This window comes from Eutrema salsugineum, unplaced genomic scaffold (assembly GCF_000478725.1).
Source record: "Eutrema salsugineum unplaced genomic scaffold, Eutsalg1_0 scaffold_20, whole genome shotgun sequence".
Lineage (NCBI taxonomy): Eukaryota > Viridiplantae > Streptophyta > Magnoliopsida > Brassicales > Brassicaceae > Eutrema > Eutrema salsugineum.
In genome coordinates, this window is record NW_006256828.1 from 2486192 (window position 1) to 2505443 (window position 19252).

Genomic DNA, 19252 nt, shown 5'->3' on the forward strand with positions numbered 1-19252 from the left:
ATATAGAAAAGCAATAAAAGTTAGATGATTATAAGACTACATATTAGAAACGTAGACGATCTCAGTGAAACCTACTTTCCTCTTGAGAGTTTTGGCAAGGTCAGCTAGTTCCACTTTCACTCCCTCCACCACCAGTTTGTCTTCATCCTCCAAGCGAACCGCTGTAACTCCTGAAAAACGTATGTTTTTTTCCATTAGGCTTTGTGTTTTTCTGATTTTGTTCTGTGTTGTTTTTGGTTCTTTTAAATTACCTTTTGATCCAGCTGCGATCTTGAGTGCTTTGGTCTTGCTCTTTTGACACCTCATACGAACATTCAGCACCATGAGTTGCTGATCACAATGCCACATTCGTCTTAAAAATCAAATGCTGCAAATATATGATTTGATCAAATGGAAATAAAAAAGAAGAAAAGAGATGATCGATCTTGTACCTTTGCCATATCTTGTAGGTGTAGAGAGAAATTCAAAGATGCTTTGCTTTCTGAGAAAAGTAGTGCTCTTGAAAAGTTTTCAGAAACAAGTAAAGGAGCGGTTAGCTTATGAAGAAGATGAAACTTATGGACATTAATGCCAACTTAAAGAGAGGTACAGAGTTCTCATGTGCTATTTTGACTAATTGGCAACCTTTCTCTCCTATGTTTCCACTTCTAGTAACCATCACTGTCTTACTTTCTATTTTCATATCTCTGAAAGCAATGCCTTGACGTCGACAATTACGATTTCACGTCTAGTGGTCCCATTGGCCATTTTGATGGCACGCTCCTCCGTTAAAACCTGAATTGGTTTTTGATGAAGGGAAGGTTTAACTACCACAGGAAAAAGAGAAAAGAAAAGCTGTGCTATATAAAGGGTACTTGATGATAACCTCTGTTCTTACTCAGATTGATCTACATCCCGATATTTCCGTTGATATCTGTTAAAGATACGTCCTATATCATTCCAGTCTATATCCCTTTATTTTTTATCTTCATTAAAATTTAGATACAAGCTCCCGTTTAAATAGCATGGTCACAAACTTTTATATTGATATATCCTCTTCTCCACTTTCTGCACAGATACAAGCTATGGCGAAAACTCTGCTTGCATTGTTACTTCTTGTGTCTCTGTTTCATGTCCCTGCTTTTGCTGCGAGAAAAGTAGGTATCTCTTTTAAGGTATAAGTTCTTGTCACGTACGTAAGCGTATAGATTAACGAAACTGTTGCTTTGTTGTTTTGTTTGGCCTTAAAGTCATACATAGTTTACTTGGGATCTCACTCCCATGGCCCTGAAATCTCCCCCTTAGCCCTTGCACGCGTAGCTGAATCTCATCACGAGCTGCTCGGATCCTTTTTGGGAAGGTACATATATGACTTCACGTAAACCTTTTTTTGTTTACCCTCTCTGCCTATATTCTAAAGTGTTTGATCTGATCCTCATGCATCTTAACAGTCTTGACAAGGCTAGAGACGCAATCTTTTACTCTTACAACAGACACATCAATGGCTTTGCAGCCATTCTTGAAGAAGAAGAAGCCGCTGCGATTTCAAGTAATTCCAAAACTCTCTTTCCCTTTTTTGAGTTAACTAGAGAGTTTAACTCCGCCGTATCTTTTGAATGCAGAGCACCCGAGTGTGATCAGTGTGTTTCCGGACAAGGGCAAGAAGTTGCACACAACTCATTCCTGGGAGTTCATGCAAATGGAGAAGGATGGTGTGGTCCCTTCGAGTTCCCTTTGGTCAAAAGCAAGATTTGGTGAAGACACAATCATCGGAAACCTTGACACTGGTCTGCAATCTCACTTCCTCTGCTCCCCTCTTCCTATACTTATCAAACAACACTAAAGCCACCATCTTGTGCAACAGGTGTTAATTCCCAATCCCAAAGCTTTAGCGCAGAAGGACTTGGACCTGTTCCTTCTCGTTGGAAAGGAAGTTGCGACACTTCTGGAGATGTTCGTTGCAACAGGTTATCTATTGTCTTCCTTGGATAGACCTGTGTAGACGATTTTACAAGCTCTATAATATAACTACTAACTAATGAAATATAACCAGGAAACTTATAGGGGCAAGGTACTTTAACAAAGGGTACTTGGCTCACACGGGTCTTAAAAGCAACTCTTCCTATGAGTCGGCCCATGACAACGCAGGTCACGGGACTCACACGCTATCAACCGCAGGAGGCCACTTTGTCCCTGGAGCTAGCGTTTACGGTATACGCAACGGTACTGCGAAAGGAGGCTCTCCATTGTCGAGAGTAGCTTCCTACAAGGTCTGTTGGCCTCCCGTGGAAGGTTCTGAGTGCTTTGAAGCTGATGTCTTGGCTGCCTTTGATATGGCCATTCATGATGGTGTTGATGTCCTCTCCATCTCTCTTGGTGGTCGCCCTTCTGATTATTTCAATGACGGCATCGCCATCGGGTCTTTCCACGCTGTTAAACATGGAATCACTGTGGTCTGTTCCGCTGGAAACTCTGGCCCTGTCCCTGCTACTGTCTCAAACGTAGCCCCTTGGATACTCACAGTTGCAGCCAGCACGCTTGATCGTGAATTTCAGTCCTTTGTAAAGCTTGCAAATGGCGAACGCTTCAGGGGAGTAAGCATGTCGAAACCCTTGCAAGTAGAGAAAATGTACAGCCTCATAACCGGTGCTCAAGCTAAACTGGCCAATGCATCTGCTGTAGATGCGTAAGTTGAAAACTTTGAGCTATCATTTCATCTCTTTCTGTTGAATCTTACTATATAATTTGTTTGTTGCCTATAATCAGGATGCTTTGCAAAGAAGGCACTCTAGATCCGCACAAGGCAAAGGGTAAGATCATGGTGTGTCTAAGAGGAGATACATCGAGAGTGGGGAAAGGGAGGCAAGCAGCTCTTGCTGGTGCTGTTGCTATGATCCTATGCAATGATAAGGCATTCGGGGATGATATAACTGCAGATCATCATTTTCTTCCCGCTACACAGATCAACTTTTTGGATGGCCAAGCCGTGTTCTCTTATGTTAACACTACTTAGTATGTCTCTCATTCCCATATCCTTGTTTTGTGTACTGATACAAAGGATGGATGCTTCATCATTTTTTTACACTTTTTTTTTATCATTTACAGTTTAGATCCCATGGGGTCTCTCACTGCACCCGGAGCAGCTTTTGGCATCAAACCAGCCCCATATATGGCAGATTTCTCATCTCAAGGACCTAACTCTATTACACCAGGAATCCTCAAGGTTTTTTCTTTTATCTGTCCTCTTGAGATGCGTTCCCCTGCTTCTTTCTGTTGCTCACTTGACAGTATGTTTTTGATTAGCCTGACGTAACTGCTCCTGGAGTCAACATCATAGCTGCCTACACCAGAAAACAAAGTCTTAGCGGCTTGGAATCTGATCCTCGCACGACTCCTTTTATTACATTATCTGGCACTTCCATGTCCTGCCCTCATGTTGCGGGTCTTGTTGGTCTTCTCAAGACAATGCACCCTTCATGGAGTCCTGCTGCAATCAGATCTGCCATTATGACCACCGGTATATATATATATATATATATATATATATATGCTTAAATTCCAACTACTCTCTCCTATTTAAGTCTTTTTCTTTTGCTGGCTCTCATTCTTGCTTGCACTTGTTCTTGCTTGCACTTGCAGCAAGAACACGAGACAACAGAATGAGTCCGATGCTCAACGGGTCTTACGTGAAGGCAAACTCATTCAATTACGGATCGGGACATATCAGACCAAACCGTGCAGGAGATCCGGGACTGGTCTATGACTTGACAGTACATGACCACTTGGATTTTCTTTGCGCCGTTGGGTACAACCAAACAATGATTAAGCTTTTCTCTGAGAGCCCGTCTTACAAATGCCCCAAGGAAGCAAGTGTGTTAGACTTGAACTATCCATCCATCACTGTGCCTAATCTATCAGGCGCTGTGACTGTGACCCGGAAACTGAAGAATGTAGGATCTGCAGGCACTTACATGGCGAGAGTCCGGGAGCCATATGGAGTGTCGGTGAGAGTTGAGCCAAGTGCGTTGGAGTTTGAGAGAGTTGGTCAAGTTAAAAGCTTTAAGATGACATTGAAACCCAAATGGTCTGCGAAAGGCTCTGTCTTTGGAGGTCTCACATGGAGTGATGGCAAACATTATGTTAGAAGCCCCATTGTTGTCTCCACCGTCTAAGTGATGGAGAGATCCATTATATTAAATCTTCTTAAGTTACTGTGTTTCTCTTTCTCTTCTTACTCTTGATTGCTTATTTATTTAGATCCATTGAACTCTCATTCTTGATTTTGTGACTCTCATTTCAAGAATGTGTATATGCCAACTAAAACTGTGTCAGTTTAATTGATTAGTGAGCTGTGTTTGTGGAATCTGGACCACGCAATTCTCCTTCCTAAATACCATTAACCGAAATAATTAAACATCTTTCGATATAATTCTTAATTAAGAGGTGAATGATTTGAGAGGACTAAAAACAATTAAATGAAGCTCATCACTGTAACACCGAAAAGGATAAAAGCGTCTTTTCGTCCACCAGCTAATTTTCCACTGGGTTCTCACTGAAAACAATTCAATCATTCACAGTCCGCACACACGAGAATGCTCTGATCTGATGCGACGACGACGATGGTGAAGTTTCGCAATCTTGTTCTTTTCTTCTTGCTCCTCACCGTCGCTGCTCCTATCCTTCTCTACACCGATCCCTCCTCCGCCTCCTTCAAGACCCCATTTTGTCAGTTCTCTCTCTCTCTTCCTCATCTCCGATTTTGAATTTTCATACGATTTGGTTGTTTTCTTATCCTCTGTTTGTTTCATTCTGTAGCTAAACGAGATTTCCTCGAGGACGTAACTGCCCTGGTTCGTATTATTCTCTCTTTTTCTTCTTCCTCCATTGCTGAGGTTTTCGAGGTTTCATTCTTACGCTTTATTGTTTCTTGCTTTGGTTCTTGTTCAGACTTTCAATTCCGACGAGAATCGTTTAAATCTGCTTCCACGGGTACCATTTCCCTCGTTTCAAGTTACTTGATTCGCCCCCAGATCTTACCTCGTTTCTCAATTTTTGCAATCTTGTTCAAATGCATATAGGAATCTCCGGAAGTAGTTAGAGGAGTCGTGGGTGTAGTCTACTCCAAACAAAATTCGGATTCTTCGCGAAGGCAAGGTACCCCAAATTCTCTTTCTCTTGTTTCTTTCTTGTTCCAACTCTAATTTTACGAGTTTAGTTCATAAGATTTTTGCCTTTTCAGAAGCGAGAGACCAATTGTCTGCTCGAGTTCTTTCGACCACCGACGATGATAATCAGTCTCAAACTGAAGATCCCATCAAACAAGTCACTGATGGAGCCTCAGAGATGGATAAACCAAATGATATGCACGCTTCTGATGACAACTCTCAGAATAGGGTTCGTTTTCTATACGAATTCTACAACCTATTGTCATAATTCTTCTTTAGATCGATCAGAACTTCTTCCCGCAATAAATTAGATTGATTTGCATTGCATTTTCCTCATTGATAAGCTTGAGATTTGGATTAATAAATTAGGAGAGAACTTGTCCTTGTGGTAGATTGTCTTGCAAAATAACCAAGTTACAGTGGCTGCTACTGTAATCTTTCCTGACCACTAAATTCCCTGCTATGGCCCTCGGTGTTGTTGTGTCGAAATGATCTCTGTGCTATCATTTTAAATTGATCTCGTCATATTGTAGGAAGGGATGCATGTTCAATTGACCCAGCAAACCTCTGGAAAGGTTGATGAGCAAGAGCCAAAATCTTTTGGAGGTGAGAAAGAGAGAGGAAATGTGGTGATGCCTGATACTCAGGTGAAGCATCTTAAAGATCAGCTGATTAGGGCAAAGGTTTATCTTTCACTTCCAGCTGCAAAGGCTAATGCACATTTTGTGAGAGAGCTTCGACTCCGTATTAAAGAAGTTCAACGCGCACTCTCAGATGCCACCAAAGATTCGGATCTGCCAAAGAAGTAAGTGTCCTTGGAAATGCAGTTAATGACCAGCGGGAAAAAGTTTCTTCTGTGATTAACTTCTCTGGCATTTTTTAAACTCAGTGCTGTAGAAAAACTGAAAGCAATGGAGCAAACATTGGCCAAAGGCAAGCAGATCCAAGATGACTGTTCCACAGTGGTAAAGAAGCTACGTGCAATGCTCCATTCAGCAGAGGAGCAGCTACGGGTCCATAAGAAGCAAACTATGTTCTTGACACAACTGACTGCTAAGACGATACCAAAGGGCCTTCACTGCCTCCCTCTACGCCTCACTACCGATTATTATGCATTAAATTCGTCTGAACAACAATTCCCAAATCAAGAGAATCTAGAAGATAATCAGCTGTATCACTATGCCCTCTTCTCTGATAATGTGTTGGCTACATCAGTTGTTGTTAACTCTACTATAACCAATGCAAAGGTTAGAATTAACTTTGTTCATCTGATTGAACATCTAAATGTGTTTCTTTGTCTTGAACTTACGATCTTAATGGTTTATTTGCAGCATCCCTCAAAGCATGTCTTCCACATCGTCACGGACAGACTCAACTATGCGGCAATGAGGATGTGGTTCCTGGACAACCCACCAGGCAAAGCGACCATCCAGGTTCAGAATGTTGAAGAATTTACATGGCTGAATTCAAGCTACAGTCCTGTCCTCAAACAGCTTAGTTCTCAATCGATGATAGACTACTACTTCAGGGCCCACCATACAAATTCAGATACGAACTTGAAGTTCCGGAATCCAAAATACTTATCGATTCTTAATCATCTTCGTTTTTACTTGCCTGAGATCTTCCCGAAGCTCAACAAGGTGCTCTTCTTGGATGACGATATAGTTGTGCAGAAGGACCTCTCTGGTCTTTGGTCAGTTGATCTGAAGGGTAATGTCAACGGTGCTGTAGAGACATGTGGGGAAAGCTTTCATCGCTTCGATCGATATCTAAACTTCTCAAATCCACTTATCTCCAAAAATTTTGACCCTCGAGCTTGTGGTTGGGCATATGGTATGAATATCTTTGATCTGGACGAATGGAAGAAGCAAAACATCACAGAGGTTTATCATCGATGGCAGACTCTGGTACGCAGAATATATAATAAACTTGTGGTTTAGTTGCTTGTGTTGTGTCGGCTAGGTCCTTGATTTCAAATATGTTTGCTGATATTTATACACAAACTTTTTTTCAACTGCAGAATGAAGGCCGAGAATTGTGGAAGCTAGGGACGCTGCCGCCTGGTCTGATCACATTTTGGAGACGAACATACCCGCTAGACCGGAAATGGCACATACTGGGCCTTGGTTACAACCCTAGTGTGAACCAGAGGGATATTGAGAGGGGAGCCGTCATACACTACAACGGTAACCTCAAACCATGGCTAGAGATTGGGATTCCAAGATACAGGGGCTTCTGGGCAAAGCACGTCGACTATGAGCACGTTTATCTCAGAGAATGCAACATCAATCCTTAGAGTTAGAGAGTCTCTATTGAAGAGCACTGTATTATGTCTCAAACTTTATTTCTTTTGTTTTTTTTTTTTTGATGATATCTTCATTACAGTAAAAAAAAAAAAAAAGCGAATTTGTAGATGATACGTTAAGAGATCATTCGTTCCAATTGGCACGATCGATGTTATTATTGAAATATATCAACAAGAGGAATTAAAACCAAACAACTATTTTTTTTTTTTAGAGAAAACTCCTCTTTTTTGATGATGTCATACAAGAACATTGTTCATATGAACTCCTTTTTTTTTTCTTTTTCTGCTATGATAACAGGAGTCAAAGGCCATGAGGATCAAATTATCGTCTGAACCTCCATAATCAGAATAGTTCTCATGGGCATTGAGCAAGATAGCTTACACAGTCACCTTTGCGTTACTATGATTGAAGAATTCACTGTGTTGAGTAAATTTGTTTTGTGTTTTACCAAAGTACAGCACAAGACAGCATATATATTCATTGTTCATGCTAGTGGCGGTGTCTAGAATTAGAGAGTTGTGATCACCTCACTAGAGGAAACTCCTAACTAATAGGAATAAGGATAGACAACAACTACATGTGATACACTCAACTACAGATGCCACCTGATACACAACTCATAGATCGTCTCCTGAAACCTTGTCCAATCGATCTTCATCCCCAAGCAGTGATGTAGATGGATGGTCAAAGGCGAGAGCATGGTCTGGCTGATGGTACGTAGCGTTCAAGCCTGATTCGAGTATTGGGTGCGCCACTACCATCTCCGGTGTATAACCAGCTGCACCACCTCCTCTCACCAGCCTAGGCTTCTTTGACGATCTCTCTTCTCCTCCGCTCTCATCTTGAGACACAATGTTACACCCCGAGTCTGGTGTCAAAGGCTCTCGGTAAGATGAAAGAGAGTCATCAACTGAAAGGCTCTTGTCTGGTCCACATTCTTTGCCAGACTTATCCTGTAGGGGAGACTCGGATGTAGGGGCAGGGGTTGCAGGATCTGATTCGCCTGTTACTGGGCCAGAGGGTTCGCCAAGAACTCCACTGAGTCGTTGTTGCTCTTCAATTATCTTCTTCAAGTACTTCCCTTGTGCTTCTATCCGTAGTTGCAGCTGTCTTTGCACCTACAAAACATCAAAAGAATGTGATATTTCACGTAAATTTATTGCTTATAGTGCTCCACTGAAATACTGATTAATCCTTTTCTTTTTATAGTGGCATAGTGAAGCATACTTCTAGTTGCTCGTGCAATCGTTTCTGAACTTCCATCTGCAACTTGAGGGCCTCAGTTATCTGCATTCCCCTGTAATCGAAAAGTTATATATATGAGCCTCTTTCTGAACACTTAATCTGAAGCACCAGCTAGTAGCATCACATATCAACCCAAGACAGTGAAATTTTAACTTACGAAGAACCGTCCAAGCCAGAGAGCACATCTCCAGATTCTTTCTTATCGGTTTTCTTCCCTGAAAATTTTAAATACCAGTTTCAGAGAAATAGGCAACTGGGAGCATGAGAAAATAAAAAGAGAAACCAATGTCCACCACTTACCTTCAGAGGACGAATCTGGCAGATACTTTGCTAGTCGATATTTCTGACTCAAAACAAAATTTGCAAAAGTCAGTGGACTATAGTACAGAGAAACTGGGGGAAGCATACGTATGTAAGAGAAAGAGATAATAGACAAGGCCACACACTGGTTATCATTTCAGAATACCTGTAAGTGACTCTTGACGTGGTATATAGTTAATCCTTGAACACCCATCACTCTAAGAACGCCTTTGGGTGTAGCTCCTTTGGAAATCAAAAGGAGATAACTATTCAGTAAACTTAACCAAAATAGATAGGCTTTTGACTCTTATGACTACTATAGATGTTGGCATATAAGTATATTCTACAGAGCTATAAGAAAACCTGAGTTATTAATTACAAGGATTATTAAAAGAAGAAGGAAACTCACTATCAGGGCCACCAAGTTGAGCAACGGCATCAACGAAGCGTTCATGAAGCTCATGCGTCCAACGCAAACGTTGTTTGGATGCGTGACTAGAATTGTTCCCTCCGTTGTCTGCTTCCATCAGGCTAAGGTAATAACGTTGAAGAGAAACTAATGAGTTCTTGCTAGCTATAAAAGAAATAGAGAAAAGAAAAAAAGCCTTTCTTGTCAGAGATTTTCATGGAGTCAATTGCAGTAATAACGGTGAGAGACTTGAGTGAAGATAGACAATAATATGATAATTTCAAAGATTTGGGGACTTATAAAGAGTGACACTGGTCACCGAAATAGCCAGAAATGGAATAAATCCGAAGTCGAATTTAGGTAGTAAAAATAGTGAGCTCAAGTTTAAGACTTTCTATAAAGTTCCATCAGATTAACATCGGAGGGAATTTGTTTCCGAGAACAGAAAGCAGAAATTAAAAAAGGAAATCGAAGGTTACTGAATCTAAGAACCTGTGGGTTGGATCTATAAAAGAATCACACGGAGTCCCTCCATTTTCGGAACTTGCTCTTCTTCGTTTCTCTGACTCTCCAACACTCCAATCTAATCTGATATAGGTTCTGTCCACATGCGGGTGATGCTGTGGATTTTACTCAGTCGTCAAATCCCGATGAATCCTGGGCGGCGATGCAGCAGAGTCCTCCACCGATATTTTTTTCCAGTCGTCTCTCTCAGACGCATTCGATAGATCGAATTCGTGGCAGTGCCATTGACTCTATTGTACCTGTTTTCCATGGGCCGCCGGAACTCTCGATCTGGGCTCATAAAGGCCCAAATATTATAAATCAATTTGGTGGGTCCAAGTCAGCTAGAACAGCGACTAAGCAACCGCAGCTGCTCGCTCTCTCTTCTCCCGCTTTTCCAAGCTTCGCCGAGAAATCCTCGGTTCCCGATAATGGCGGCCATGGATTTGGAGAAATTGATCCAATTTTCTCTGTTTTGCTCACTTCTTCTCTCTTTCCACTTTATAACCGCGGAATCCTCCGCCCACATCTACCCTTCTCAGCCTTTCCACGATGTCGGTAATTCTCTCCTCCTCTACGGTGGCAGCGAAGGCATCTTCGCCTCTTCCCGATCTTTCATCAGGTTACTCCTTCTCTCTTCTACATTTTGATTTTCCATGTGATGTGTATCCTCACTGGTCTCGTGCAGGTTTGAGAACATCACTCTCTGGAGGACAAACGATGCGTCACGAAAGGGACGCAATAATGGGTTAGTACAAGCAGTGATCTTTGAGGCCTCGGATCGTAATAACATCGGTGGTTCAGCTTACGGTGGCCAAAGATCTATTTGCTGCACTCCAGATCTGGCTCAGCTTCAAGGTTGTAAGCAAGGTGAGATCATTAGGATCCCTTCTGCACATGACCCTAGATGGCCTATCCTCTTACGTGTTCGCTTCAAAGGGAAACGTTTGTCTGCTAAGATGGAAGACACTGAGATTCTCATCAGGAAGACTGGAATCTATAATCTCTTGTTTATATCGTGTGATTCGAAACTCAAGGGACTTAAAATGACCGGAAAGACTGTTTGGAAGAATCCAGAGGGATATCTTCCTGGGAGGATGGCTCCACTGATGAAGTTTTACGTATATATGTCGTTCGCATACCTGTTGCTCAGTGCGGTTTGGTTCTTACAGTATTTGAGGTTCTGGAAGGATATATTGCCACTTCAACATTGCATAACAGTGGTTATTGTTCTCGGATTGCTTGAGATGGTCTTTTGGTACTTGGATTATGCGAATTTTAACAAAACGGGGACGAGGCCTTTAGCTCTTACTACATGGGTTGTTACTCTTGGTGCTTTTAGAAAAACTGTCTCCCGCATTCTCATACTTTGTGTTTCAATGGGGTTTGGGGTTGTCAAGTCCACTCTTGGTGGTCTCACTTCTAAAGTCCTCCTTGTTGGAGTTACTTACTTCATAGCTTCTGAGATGCTTGATATAGCTGAGAATGTTGGCATAATTGACGATATTTCTGGAAGGGCAAAACTTTTTCTTGTCCTGCCTGACGCTTTCCTGGATGCATTTCTCATATTGTGGATATTTACCTCTCTTTCGAAAACACTCGAACAATTACAGGTATCTTTTTCTTTCCAAATTAGTAACTCTGTGATTAGACTCTGTAAGTTATAAAGTTTCCAGGCAAGATGCAAATCTTTATGATCGGTTCTTATGCAGGTGAAGAGGACCTCAGTGAAGTTGGATATCTACCGGAAGTTCTCAAATGCTCTTGCTGTTATGGTTGTTGCCTCTGTTGCTTGGATAGTGTATGAGGTACCATCCTGTCTAGCCTGATTTGACACTGATGTAGTAAACTGACTCAAAACTTCCTAAGCAAATGGCTGGCTATTTACGATGATTGCAACCTATCAACTAAAACTGGCGTGGAAATCAAAAATAGAAGGAGAAGATCCTTTTTTTTCTTGAAATGTAAACATCTTGCCTGATGATTTGTCCCCTGCAGGTGTATTTCAAAGCAACAGATCCATTCAATGAGCGATGGCAGACTGCTTGGACTATAACTGCCTTCTGGGATGTTATTGCATTCGTTTTGCTGTGTATAATTTGCTATCTCTGGACCCCGTCGCAGAACTCTCAAAGGTATGTTACACCAACTTGGAGGATTTTTTACCTGTCTGGCATACTAACAAAGAAGCTTGGTTTTGCGAGCTAAGACTTACTGAAATGGAAACTGTTCCAGCTGAGGATGTCATGCTAGTCTTGTCGAATACTTGGCTAGAATGCTAGTGGTTCTCATGTAGTTGTCCAATATATCGTGCCTAGATATGAAATGGATGCTAATGTGAAACTAATGATTGGACAGATATGCATATTCGGGAGAAGTGGATGAAGAAAACGAGGAAGTTCAATCTCTGACAGCAGGAAAGCAAGATGGTGATATCAGCTTAGTTAAGCAAGAGAAGAACGCTGGCTCGGACACGGAAGAAGATGTTGAAGAAGATAAGAGGGAATGAGGAGAGTCAGTAAAGAAACGGGGTTTGGCATCACAAGTCCAGGGAAGTAGAAGTAGAGTGTCTGTCTTTCATCATCAGGTCAACTTTTAGCACAAAGCAACCAAACGTTTTTATACAAAAATATCTGTAACAAAAGAAGAGTGTTTTACTGTGTGTTTGTATTTGAGGTCTATCCTCGTTTGTTTCCTAGTACATAAAAGCACCTTGTTTCTCGCCAAAGAATCAGTCTGAGTAATTGATTGTTTAGTATTTACTATACTTTCAATGATTAACCAATTTCTCTTTAGAAGATCCAACATCTGAATCATCATCCAACATTAATTCACTGAGCATCCCATTTTTAATGTATTGTGCTGAAGGTGTAAGATGCGGAAGAGAGATTGAGACTTGCCTTACTTTATCTTGTTTATTTTATTGTGATTAAAATTAAATTGGAATACAGTTTGTATTGTATACATTATTAGTAATTTCGTCAACACTGTCCTGACGCGGAAGTCTCTCTTCTCTCTCTCTCTCGCTCAATTTTTTTTCCCAACACCGCCATTGCAGTGAGTCTGGGAAGGGAGAGAGAGCTTCCTGCTTTCACCGATTATGCCTCCTCCTCCTTCCAGACCAAGTCTCAACGGCGACATCGGTCATCATAGACCTCCTCCGGTTGCTCAAACGGTGAGGCACCAGCAGCCGTATTACCGGAGCTACTCGTCGTCATCATCGGCGTCGCTGAAGGGTTGCTGCTGCTGCCTATTCCTTCTATTCGCGTTCCTAGCTCTTCTGGTACTAGCGGTGGTGCTGATCGTGATACTGGCGGTAAAGCCGAAGAAGCCACAGTTCGATCTGCAGCAAGTGGCAGTGGTGTACATGGGAATCTCGTCGCCGAATAATCCAAACCCTAGCGTTCTGGATCCAACCTCCGCTTCCATCTCCCTCACCATCCGCATGCTCTTCACCGCCGGCAACCCGAACAAAGTCGGAATCAGGTACGGAGAGTCCAGCTTCACGGTGATGTACAAAGGCATACCACTGGGAAGAGCGACGGTGCCTGGATTTTACCAGGACGCGCACAGTACGAGGAACGTGGAGGCCACCATTGCCGTCGATAGAGTCAACCTTATGCAAGCTCACGCCGCCGATCTCGTCAGGGACGCTTCCTTAAACGACCGAGTCGAGCTCACCGTTCGCGGAGACGTTAGTGCTAAGATCCGAGTCATGAATATCGATTCCCCAGGCGTTCAGGTTCTTCGTTTTTCTCCCTTTCTTTTTCCAATCATGTCGCAGAGGATTTAGCTTAAGCTCCATTGGAGATCTGGCCCTAGTGTGAACAGAGAAAAGAAGTTACCACGGACCGTAAAAAAACAATATGGCGGTGAAAAAAAAAGGGAAAAAGAAGGATTTGTTGTTAAGTTAATAGATTCCTTACACCGACCACCACCACTAGTCCCACTCTGCTTTCCTTTTGGCCTTTGCTTCTCCTTCACTTTTGATTTTTTTTTTTTAGGAGCCACGTATTTTCTTTAATCCACCAGCTTAAAAGCTAATATATTGATGTCAAAAGTAAATAATAGAAGTCGTAATCTGGTTATTGTGTTGCTTATTAGGAAATTCTCTTTTTTTTAAGTCTGTTTAACTTCCATTTATTATTGTATATTTGTATTGATGATAAAATAGTGATTCATTTTGCAGGTATCAGTGAATTGCGGGTTAGGCATTAGTCCAAGGAAGCAAGCTCTGATTTACAAGCAATGTGGCTTTGATGGCCTCAGCGTCTAATTTCCAAACTGTAACATAATATTTTATAATTCTACTGACCACTCCCAAAAACTGTGTGGAGGTTCAAAAAAGAAAAAAAGGTTAGAAGATCCAGCCAAACTGGTAAAGAAACGGAACAGATTACATCTGGGAAATTTTTGTTTGTGTTCCTTTTTACAAGCAGAAATTAAAATAGCAACAATGTTGTTTATCAAAGATACTAATCAGTAATTACTCACTCTGCAAATCCCTTGGCAACTCTTAAAGGTGAATTTGTTTCTGTGTCATATAGATATGTACTCATCCGCATGCTACATATCAAAATATTCCGTGCTTTATTTGAGACTAAAACTGTGGCTTTGTTACGTCTGAAAAAAAAATTGGCAGTTTTAGTAACTTCAATTGTTTGTACAAGGGATCCCAAAATTTTTCGAAATTAAACTATTTCACCAGTCAACATCTCCCACGAATTTCAAAGAATAACAAAAAAATGTAAACTATTTCTGTTCAACAAAACGAAATGCAAACTCTTCCAAGATATTTGCATTTGAATCTTTACACAAGAAAAAAAGAAATGCTCCAGTTAGATCAGGCCACGTGTCAATCAAAATTCGGTAGTCCAAGAATCGCCGTCACCTACGGTCAGAGCTTCTTCCAACGACGGTGAAACTGAAACCTCACCAATCATCGGCGTCTCTGCTGGTGTACGGCCAAAAAAGTTGAAATAAGCCTCTGACGACGGCGAAAACGAACACGAGCTCCATGGCGATGGTGACTCCGCCGGCGAATCAACCATAGGAGGCAAAGCAACGGTGAAATTCTCGACGTCAGTCCCAGAAGACCTGAGTTGGAGAATACCGGCGAGACCATGGACGGCGATATGTTCGTCATAGAAGAGACCAGGGAGGAGAATCTGGACGCCGTCGAGATAAACGGAATCGGTGGAATAAGGCGGCTTAGTGAGAAGGAGGCGGTGAGAAGGGAGGAAAGTTGGGATAGAGGAAGCGTTGGGGAGGGAACGGAGGTCGGAAATCGGGAGGCGGAGAGGTAAAACGTGGAGGCGGAGTGTGGAGATGTAAAAGGGAAGCGAATAGGTCATGTCGAGGTTGAAAAGCATGGCGTCGGTGGGGACGAGGAGGGTAAGAGATTCGGCGGAGAAGATATCGAAGAGTATATCGGAGGTGGTTATGGAGTTGGCGAATAGAGCGCGGCCTCTGACACGGAGGACTGAGATTGCTCTTTCCAGCTCTTCCGATGGGACGGCGCCGGAAGGAAAAGGGAGCCAGAGCACGAGAACGACGACGATGAAAGCCGTGAAGCTAACGGAGGAATTGATCGCCATTTTTGTGTGATAAGCGAGCTGAAAGAGAGTGTTGACAAGAAAGATGAACAAAGCGGTTACGATTTAGTTACGGAATCTGTTAGAAAGGCCTTTCTCTCTCCACCGGCGTTCCGATCAGTTTTTTTTTTTTTTTCTCTGCACAAATGTTGGGCTTTAACTTTGACCCAACAGGCCCATATTGGTCAGAGAGTGTCCCGTACTGGAAACGAAACAGCAACTAGACGAAGAAGAAGATGAAAATTGGGGGAAATCGAATCGAAACATCAAGGGTTCATCGTTCGGCTATCCATCAGGTGATGTAAATTCCTTCGACCGATCTACTTTTCATTTCGTGATAGATCGACCATTACAGATTTTTTTTTTTTCTACATCCTTTTCTCTGTTAGATTTCCGGTCAAGCTTACGATCCTTTATTTCCAATTTCACCATGTAAGTTCGTTCTTCTTCAAGCACTTCTCTAGATTCTGCGTTATAACTTATAATCCTTTCCCCCTTTAATAGATTTTTATTACCAATATCCATTCTTGACTCTTTTTTTTTCCGTTCATTACATCATTTACAATGTTTTAACTCCTCTCTTCTGAAATGCTAGACTTGAGCTATCCCCTCCAAGTATCAATTAAAATTATACTCCGTTCTGATGGGTCCAGGATGATTTTCTTATGAGCTGAGAAGAACTATCTGAATTCTTACGCATAGTAAACTGTATCTTTCATGACTAAGATGCAAGGTGTCTTATAACACATATCCTTTATAGTTTGTTGAGTAGGTCTCTCCATTTTCTTGCGTTGCACATATTTTGAAGGGTTTTCAAATCTGTGATGTTCACGAGATTTGTAGAGTAAAAATGAGAATTCGAGTTTCATCACTTAAACAGCACTACTTTGAGATCAGGGCGGTATTTCATTGTTATGAACATTTTATTGCTACTAGGCCATAACCTTAGGTTTCTTATTAAAAGTTTGATGTTCCACCCTAATGGTTGCTGTAATTCCGATAATTACAGGGAAGATGTGGAAGTTGTTGATCCGAAAAAGTGCCTCGAGGAATCTTGCAAACCAAAATGTGTGAAGCCACTGCTTGAATATCAGGTGAATCCGTTTACCTTCAACTTGAGCTGGCTTTTGGTTTTAACCTTGTATTGCAAAATATGAGTATGTTGACATCAAAGAGGAGCGGTTTCTTCCGGCTCTTACACCACATGGCGTGGGAGTGTGGTTTCAGACGATAACAGTTTGTTGTTGTGGTTCAGGCATGTGTCAAGAGGATCCAAGATGATGAGTCTGGCCACAAACATTGCACTGGGCAGTATTTTGATTACTGGCATTGTGTTGACAAATGTGTAAGTGTTTGACTGGTGTTTTTTTTTTCTGTATACACCTAAAAATTTTCAATTCTAAGATGAAAATCGTATTGTTGATCTGCAGGTCGGACCTAAGCTGTTTGAGAAACTTAAATGACGAGAAACAAAGTTGGGAGTCTCGAGTCTGTGTCTTGTTTTTTTTCCAGGGTTATATAAAATGCAGTGCACATTGAGAACATTACTGCAAACCAGATTGCATTGGCGCAAATCTCGGTTCTGTTTCTCTAGCAAGCTATTCATTGTTTGCTGATCTGTTTGTGATACTTGATTAATGCCTAATAAAAGAAAACGAAGAATACGGGTTCTGTTTATCTTTCTCTGTAGGTCTTTGTTAATCTTCGGTTGGAATGAAAGTATTGAACAATTCAAAGCACGTTGATTTTTTAGTGAGTGGTATATCAATATTTTAAAGATGGTCAAATCCAATTTCATTGTATCAGAACCAGAAACATAGAGTTTGTCTTCAAGAAGTTCTGCTTCATGCTCGGAGTAGGTGAAAGCGATGTAGTTACGTAGATGCTGAATCGATGGTTATTTGCGAGCAACATATTAAAGGTATCAAAAACGGCACGCGGTGTTTTGGTTTTGTACATAAACGGCACAATGTTATTTGGTTTTGTACATAAACGTCACAACGTTCTTTGGTTTTGTACATAAACGGCATGCAACAGAGGTTATCTAGAGCACGGGACCTTAAATAAGGTGACGAAACCGTCGAAGGCCATTCCGACATTCCGAGAAGAGAAGAGAAAGAGACGAAAAAGCGAAGCCCTAGCATTTGTCTTCTCCTCTCTCTTCCTTTCCTTACGGTAAGATCTCTGAGAATCCAGATCTCCAATTTTAATCCAGATCTAATCCTAAGAATGATCTCTTAGATCTGTCTTCCGATTTCTTCTTTTACCTTTTTTGTTTAAAGATTGTCTTCAATTTATCGGATCTTCCCAGCCCGTTTGATCTGTTTCGTCTCTCCTCTTTTCTCTAGGTTGCTTCTTTTTCTTTTAGTGCCTGAGACCATCGTCGAATTCTTATCTTGAGTTTCTTCCATGTTTGGAGTTATAACCCTCGTAATTATGATTTTCCCCTCTTTTGCAGATTCCTTATCGTTTGTGTTTCTCTCGATATTTTAGGCGGCTTCCGTCTCCTCTTCGGCTAATCTTACCTCTCACTCGCATCAGGTAAGAAGTTTGGTTTAGATTTAGTGAAATTCATCGCATTAGTTTCAAAGCTTAGCTCTCTAGGTTCTTTCATTGATTAAGGTGGAATGCTAAACCCTCTTAGGATAACATGGAATTTTGTCCCCAAAGTGTCTTTTTTTATCCGTTCTTGCCTATAGGAGTTGCATTATCAACATCATAGTTAGTCCTTGTGTTGTGGATGTACTTAGATTCAAGAACTCATTATTTTCTGTTGCCGTTTAATATTTAGTTTTGTTTAACTGTTGATGGAAGAGCTAACATTGTTTTTTCTTCTCTTTTGTGAGATGCACTTTTGGTTATATTCATACCAAAATGCAGATTTTCAGCTGCTTTTTCAATCCAAATGGACTGCAAGAAGTTCATCCAGATGGTGGAGGAGAAGAAAAGAAAAATTCTGGAGAAGAAGGAAGCTCCTTTGAAATGGGAGCAGAAGCTGGAAGCGGCTGCCAAGGCTAAATCTGATACAGAAACCAAAGAAAAGAAGTCAAAGGGTGCTAAGCGAAAACACAGGGGTGCCTCTGAATCTAGCTCAGAAAGTGATATTAGCTCTGAGGTGAGAAGAAAGTCAAGAAAAAGTCACAGTAAGCACCGAAGACACACACACTTTGATTCAGATGACAGCGACAGGAGGAAAGAGAAGAAAGCCAGGAGGCATAAGAGAAGGTCCTCTAGTCCAAGCGACGATAGCAGTGATGAGTATGAAAGCGGGTCAGAGGACGAGCGTAAGCACCGAAGACACGCACACATTGATTCAGATGACAGCGATAGGAGGAAAGAGAAGAAATTCAGGAGGCATAAGAGAAGGTCCTCTAGTCCAAGCGACGGTAGCAGTGACGAGTATGAAAGCGGGTCAGAGGACGAGCTCAGGGTGAAGATAAGGCACCACCGGAGGCACAAGTGGCATAGCTCTAGACAGACTTGCCATGATGACGATGCCGAAGATGTGAGAAGAAGACATGTAAAGCATCACAGGCACTAGACCCGGCTCTAACCCATGGGGGGAGGGGGCCGATGCTAAGTGATGCAATCTTAATTAACCTGATGTCGTTTTGAGTATTTTCCCTTCATGTAGAGGAATACCTCATGAAATACTTATCAAAACACAATGTATTGAATTCTCTTTCTTGGATCTCTATTTTTCTCTCTTTTCTCGTCTCTATTCTTCTCATCTCTAATCTCCTTCTAAGA

General features: G+C 41.7%; 8 protein-coding genes across 11 annotated transcripts; 6 read left to right on the forward strand and 2 right to left on the reverse strand.

The window, feature by feature from the left end:
- Positions 1-815: 815 nt before the first annotated feature.
- LOC18016069 (subtilisin-like protease SBT5.4) lies at positions 816-4288 on the forward strand. The gene is made up of 11 exons (XM_006398424.2): positions 816-922; positions 1054-1136; positions 1230-1339; positions 1431-1528; positions 1602-1766; positions 1844-1946; positions 2033-2665; positions 2746-2991; positions 3085-3202; positions 3283-3496; positions 3619-4288. Exons 2-11 carry the CDS (start codon positions 1065-1067, stop codon positions 4149-4151), a joined length of 2292 nt encoding a protein of 763 aa, XP_006398487.1. The 5' UTR covers positions 816-922; positions 1054-1064; the 3' UTR covers positions 4152-4288.
- A 247-nt stretch (positions 4289-4535) lies between these two features.
- Positions 4536-7576, forward strand: LOC18016070 (probable galacturonosyltransferase 4). The gene is made up of 9 exons (XM_006398425.2): positions 4536-4704; positions 4795-4829; positions 4927-4968; positions 5058-5133; positions 5219-5373; positions 5678-5949; positions 6034-6391; positions 6476-7051; positions 7165-7576. The coding sequence occupies exons 1-9, from the start codon at positions 4599-4601 to the stop codon at positions 7438-7440; spliced, it is 1896 nt and encodes a 631-aa protein (XP_006398488.1). The 5' UTR covers positions 4536-4598; the 3' UTR covers positions 7441-7576.
- A 270-nt stretch (positions 7577-7846) lies between these two features.
- On the reverse strand, positions 7847-10126 carry LOC18016071 (myb family transcription factor PHL7). Of its 2 annotated transcripts, none has more exons than XM_006398426.2 (7): positions 9897-10126; positions 9405-9526; positions 9162-9238; positions 8996-9038; positions 8853-8910; positions 8678-8747; positions 7847-8568 (listed from the first exon to the last, which is right to left on the reverse strand). In XM_006398426.2, exons 2-7 carry the CDS (start codon positions 9520-9522, stop codon positions 8068-8070), a joined length of 867 nt encoding a protein of 288 aa, XP_006398489.1. In that variant the 5' UTR covers positions 9523-9526; positions 9897-10126; the 3' UTR covers positions 7847-8067. The 2 variants fall into 2 exon arrangements, with proteins under 2 accessions (XP_006398489.1, XP_006398491.1); XM_006398428.2 differs by having other exon boundaries at positions 9405-9569.
- Positions 10127-10279: 153 nt separating this feature from the next.
- Positions 10280-12631, forward strand: LOC18016072 (transmembrane protein 87A). The gene is made up of 5 exons (XM_006398429.2): positions 10280-10530; positions 10597-11521; positions 11621-11716; positions 11907-12043; positions 12267-12631. The coding sequence occupies exons 1-5, from the start codon at positions 10340-10342 to the stop codon at positions 12415-12417; spliced, it is 1500 nt and encodes a 499-aa protein (XP_006398492.1). The 5' UTR covers positions 10280-10339; the 3' UTR covers positions 12418-12631.
- A 262-nt stretch (positions 12632-12893) lies between these two features.
- Positions 12894-14414, forward strand: LOC18016073 (NDR1/HIN1-like protein 2). Its single transcript, XM_006398430.2, has 2 exons — positions 12894-13650; positions 14098-14414. The coding sequence occupies exons 1-2, from the start codon at positions 13009-13011 to the stop codon at positions 14182-14184; spliced, it is 729 nt and encodes a 242-aa protein (XP_006398493.1). The 5' UTR covers positions 12894-13008; the 3' UTR covers positions 14185-14414.
- Positions 14415-14767: 353 nt separating this feature from the next.
- On the reverse strand, positions 14768-15538 carry LOC112086446 (fasciclin-like arabinogalactan protein 19). Its single transcript, XM_024155370.1, has one exon. It carries the CDS (start codon positions 15503-15505, stop codon positions 14768-14770), a length of 738 nt encoding a protein of 245 aa, XP_024011138.1. The 5' UTR covers positions 15506-15538.
- On the forward strand, positions 15343-17179 carry LOC18016074 (cytochrome b-c1 complex subunit 6). The gene is made up of 5 exons (XM_024155263.1): positions 15343-15798; positions 15892-15934; positions 16512-16596; positions 16758-16847; positions 16933-17179. Coding segments are annotated over exons 2-5 (210 nt in total). The 5' UTR covers positions 15343-15798; positions 15892-15932; the 3' UTR covers positions 16966-17179.
- Positions 17180-17539: 360 nt separating this feature from the next.
- LOC18016075 (protein FAM133) lies at positions 17540-19209 on the forward strand. Of its 3 annotated transcripts, none has more exons than XM_024155379.1 (3): positions 17540-17677; positions 17961-18043; positions 18383-19209. In XM_024155379.1, exon 3 carries the CDS (start codon positions 18408-18410, stop codon positions 19041-19043), a length of 636 nt encoding a protein of 211 aa, XP_024011147.1. In that variant the 5' UTR covers positions 17540-17677; positions 17961-18043; positions 18383-18407; the 3' UTR covers positions 19044-19209. The 3 variants fall into 3 exon arrangements, with proteins under 3 accessions (XP_024011147.1, XP_006398495.1, XP_024011146.1); XM_006398432.2 differs by having other exon boundaries at positions 17553-17677; positions 18349-19209; XM_024155378.1 differs by lacking the exon at positions 17540-17677 and adding an exon at positions 17832-17850 and having other exon boundaries at positions 18349-19209.
- The last annotated feature ends 43 nt before the right edge of the window (positions 19210-19252 follow it).

Excerpts from the sequence above, each read along its gene's own strand:
- LOC18016069 (XM_006398424.2), top strand. The coding sequence starts at position 1,065 with ATGGCGAAAACTCTGCTTGCATTGTTACTTCTTGTGTCTCTGTTTCAT. Across the intron at positions 1,529-1,601 it reads AGAAGCCGCTGCGATTTCAA|AGCACCCGAGTGTGATCAGT; the intron begins GTAATTCCAAAA and ends TTTTGAATGCAG. Across the intron at positions 3,497-3,618 it reads ATCTGCCATTATGACCACCG|CAAGAACACGAGACAACAGA; the intron begins GTATATATATAT and ends TTGCACTTGCAG.
- LOC18016070 (XM_006398425.2), top strand. The coding sequence starts at position 4,599 with ATGGTGAAGTTTCGCAATCTTGTTCTTTTCTTCTTGCTCCTCACCGTC. Across the intron at positions 5,134-5,218 it reads GGATTCTTCGCGAAGGCAAG|AAGCGAGAGACCAATTGTCT; the intron begins GTACCCCAAATT and ends TTGCCTTTTCAG. Across the intron at positions 6,392-6,475 it reads CTACTATAACCAATGCAAAG|CATCCCTCAAAGCATGTCTT; the intron begins GTTAGAATTAAC and ends GTTTATTTGCAG.
- LOC18016071 (XM_006398426.2), bottom strand. The coding sequence starts at position 9,522 with ATGGAAGCAGACAACGGAGGGAACAATTCTAGTCACGCATCCAAACAA. Across the intron at positions 9,039-9,161 it reads ACGTCAAGAGTCACTTACAG|AAATATCGACTAGCAAAGTA; the intron begins GTATTCTGAAAT and ends GTTTTGAGTCAG. Across the intron at positions 8,569-8,677 it reads GATTGCACGAGCAACTAGAA|GTGCAAAGACAGCTGCAACT; the intron begins GTATGCTTCACT and ends GATGTTTTGTAG.
- LOC18016072 (XM_006398429.2), top strand. The coding sequence starts at position 10,340 with ATGGCGGCCATGGATTTGGAGAAATTGATCCAATTTTCTCTGTTTTGC. Across the intron at positions 11,717-11,906 it reads TTGCTTGGATAGTGTATGAG|GTGTATTTCAAAGCAACAGA; the intron begins GTACCATCCTGT and ends TGTCCCCTGCAG. Across the intron at positions 12,044-12,266 it reads CCGTCGCAGAACTCTCAAAG|ATATGCATATTCGGGAGAAG; the intron begins GTATGTTACACC and ends ATGATTGGACAG.
- LOC18016073 (XM_006398430.2), top strand. The coding sequence starts at position 13,009 with ATGCCTCCTCCTCCTTCCAGACCAAGTCTCAACGGCGACATCGGTCAT. Across the intron at positions 13,651-14,097 it reads TCGATTCCCCAGGCGTTCAG|GTATCAGTGAATTGCGGGTT; the intron begins GTTCTTCGTTTT and ends TTCATTTTGCAG.
- LOC112086446 (XM_024155370.1), bottom strand. The coding sequence starts at position 15,505 with ATGGCGATCAATTCCTCCGTTAGCTTCACGGCTTTCATCGTCGTCGTT.
- LOC18016074 (XM_024155263.1), top strand. Across the intron at positions 16,597-16,757 it reads AGCCACTGCTTGAATATCAG|GCATGTGTCAAGAGGATCCA; the intron begins GTGAATCCGTTT and ends GTTGTGGTTCAG. Across the intron at positions 16,848-16,932 it reads GGCATTGTGTTGACAAATGT|GTCGGACCTAAGCTGTTTGA; the intron begins GTAAGTGTTTGA and ends GTTGATCTGCAG.
- LOC18016075 (XM_024155379.1), top strand. The coding sequence starts at position 18,408 with ATGGACTGCAAGAAGTTCATCCAGATGGTGGAGGAGAAGAAAAGAAAA.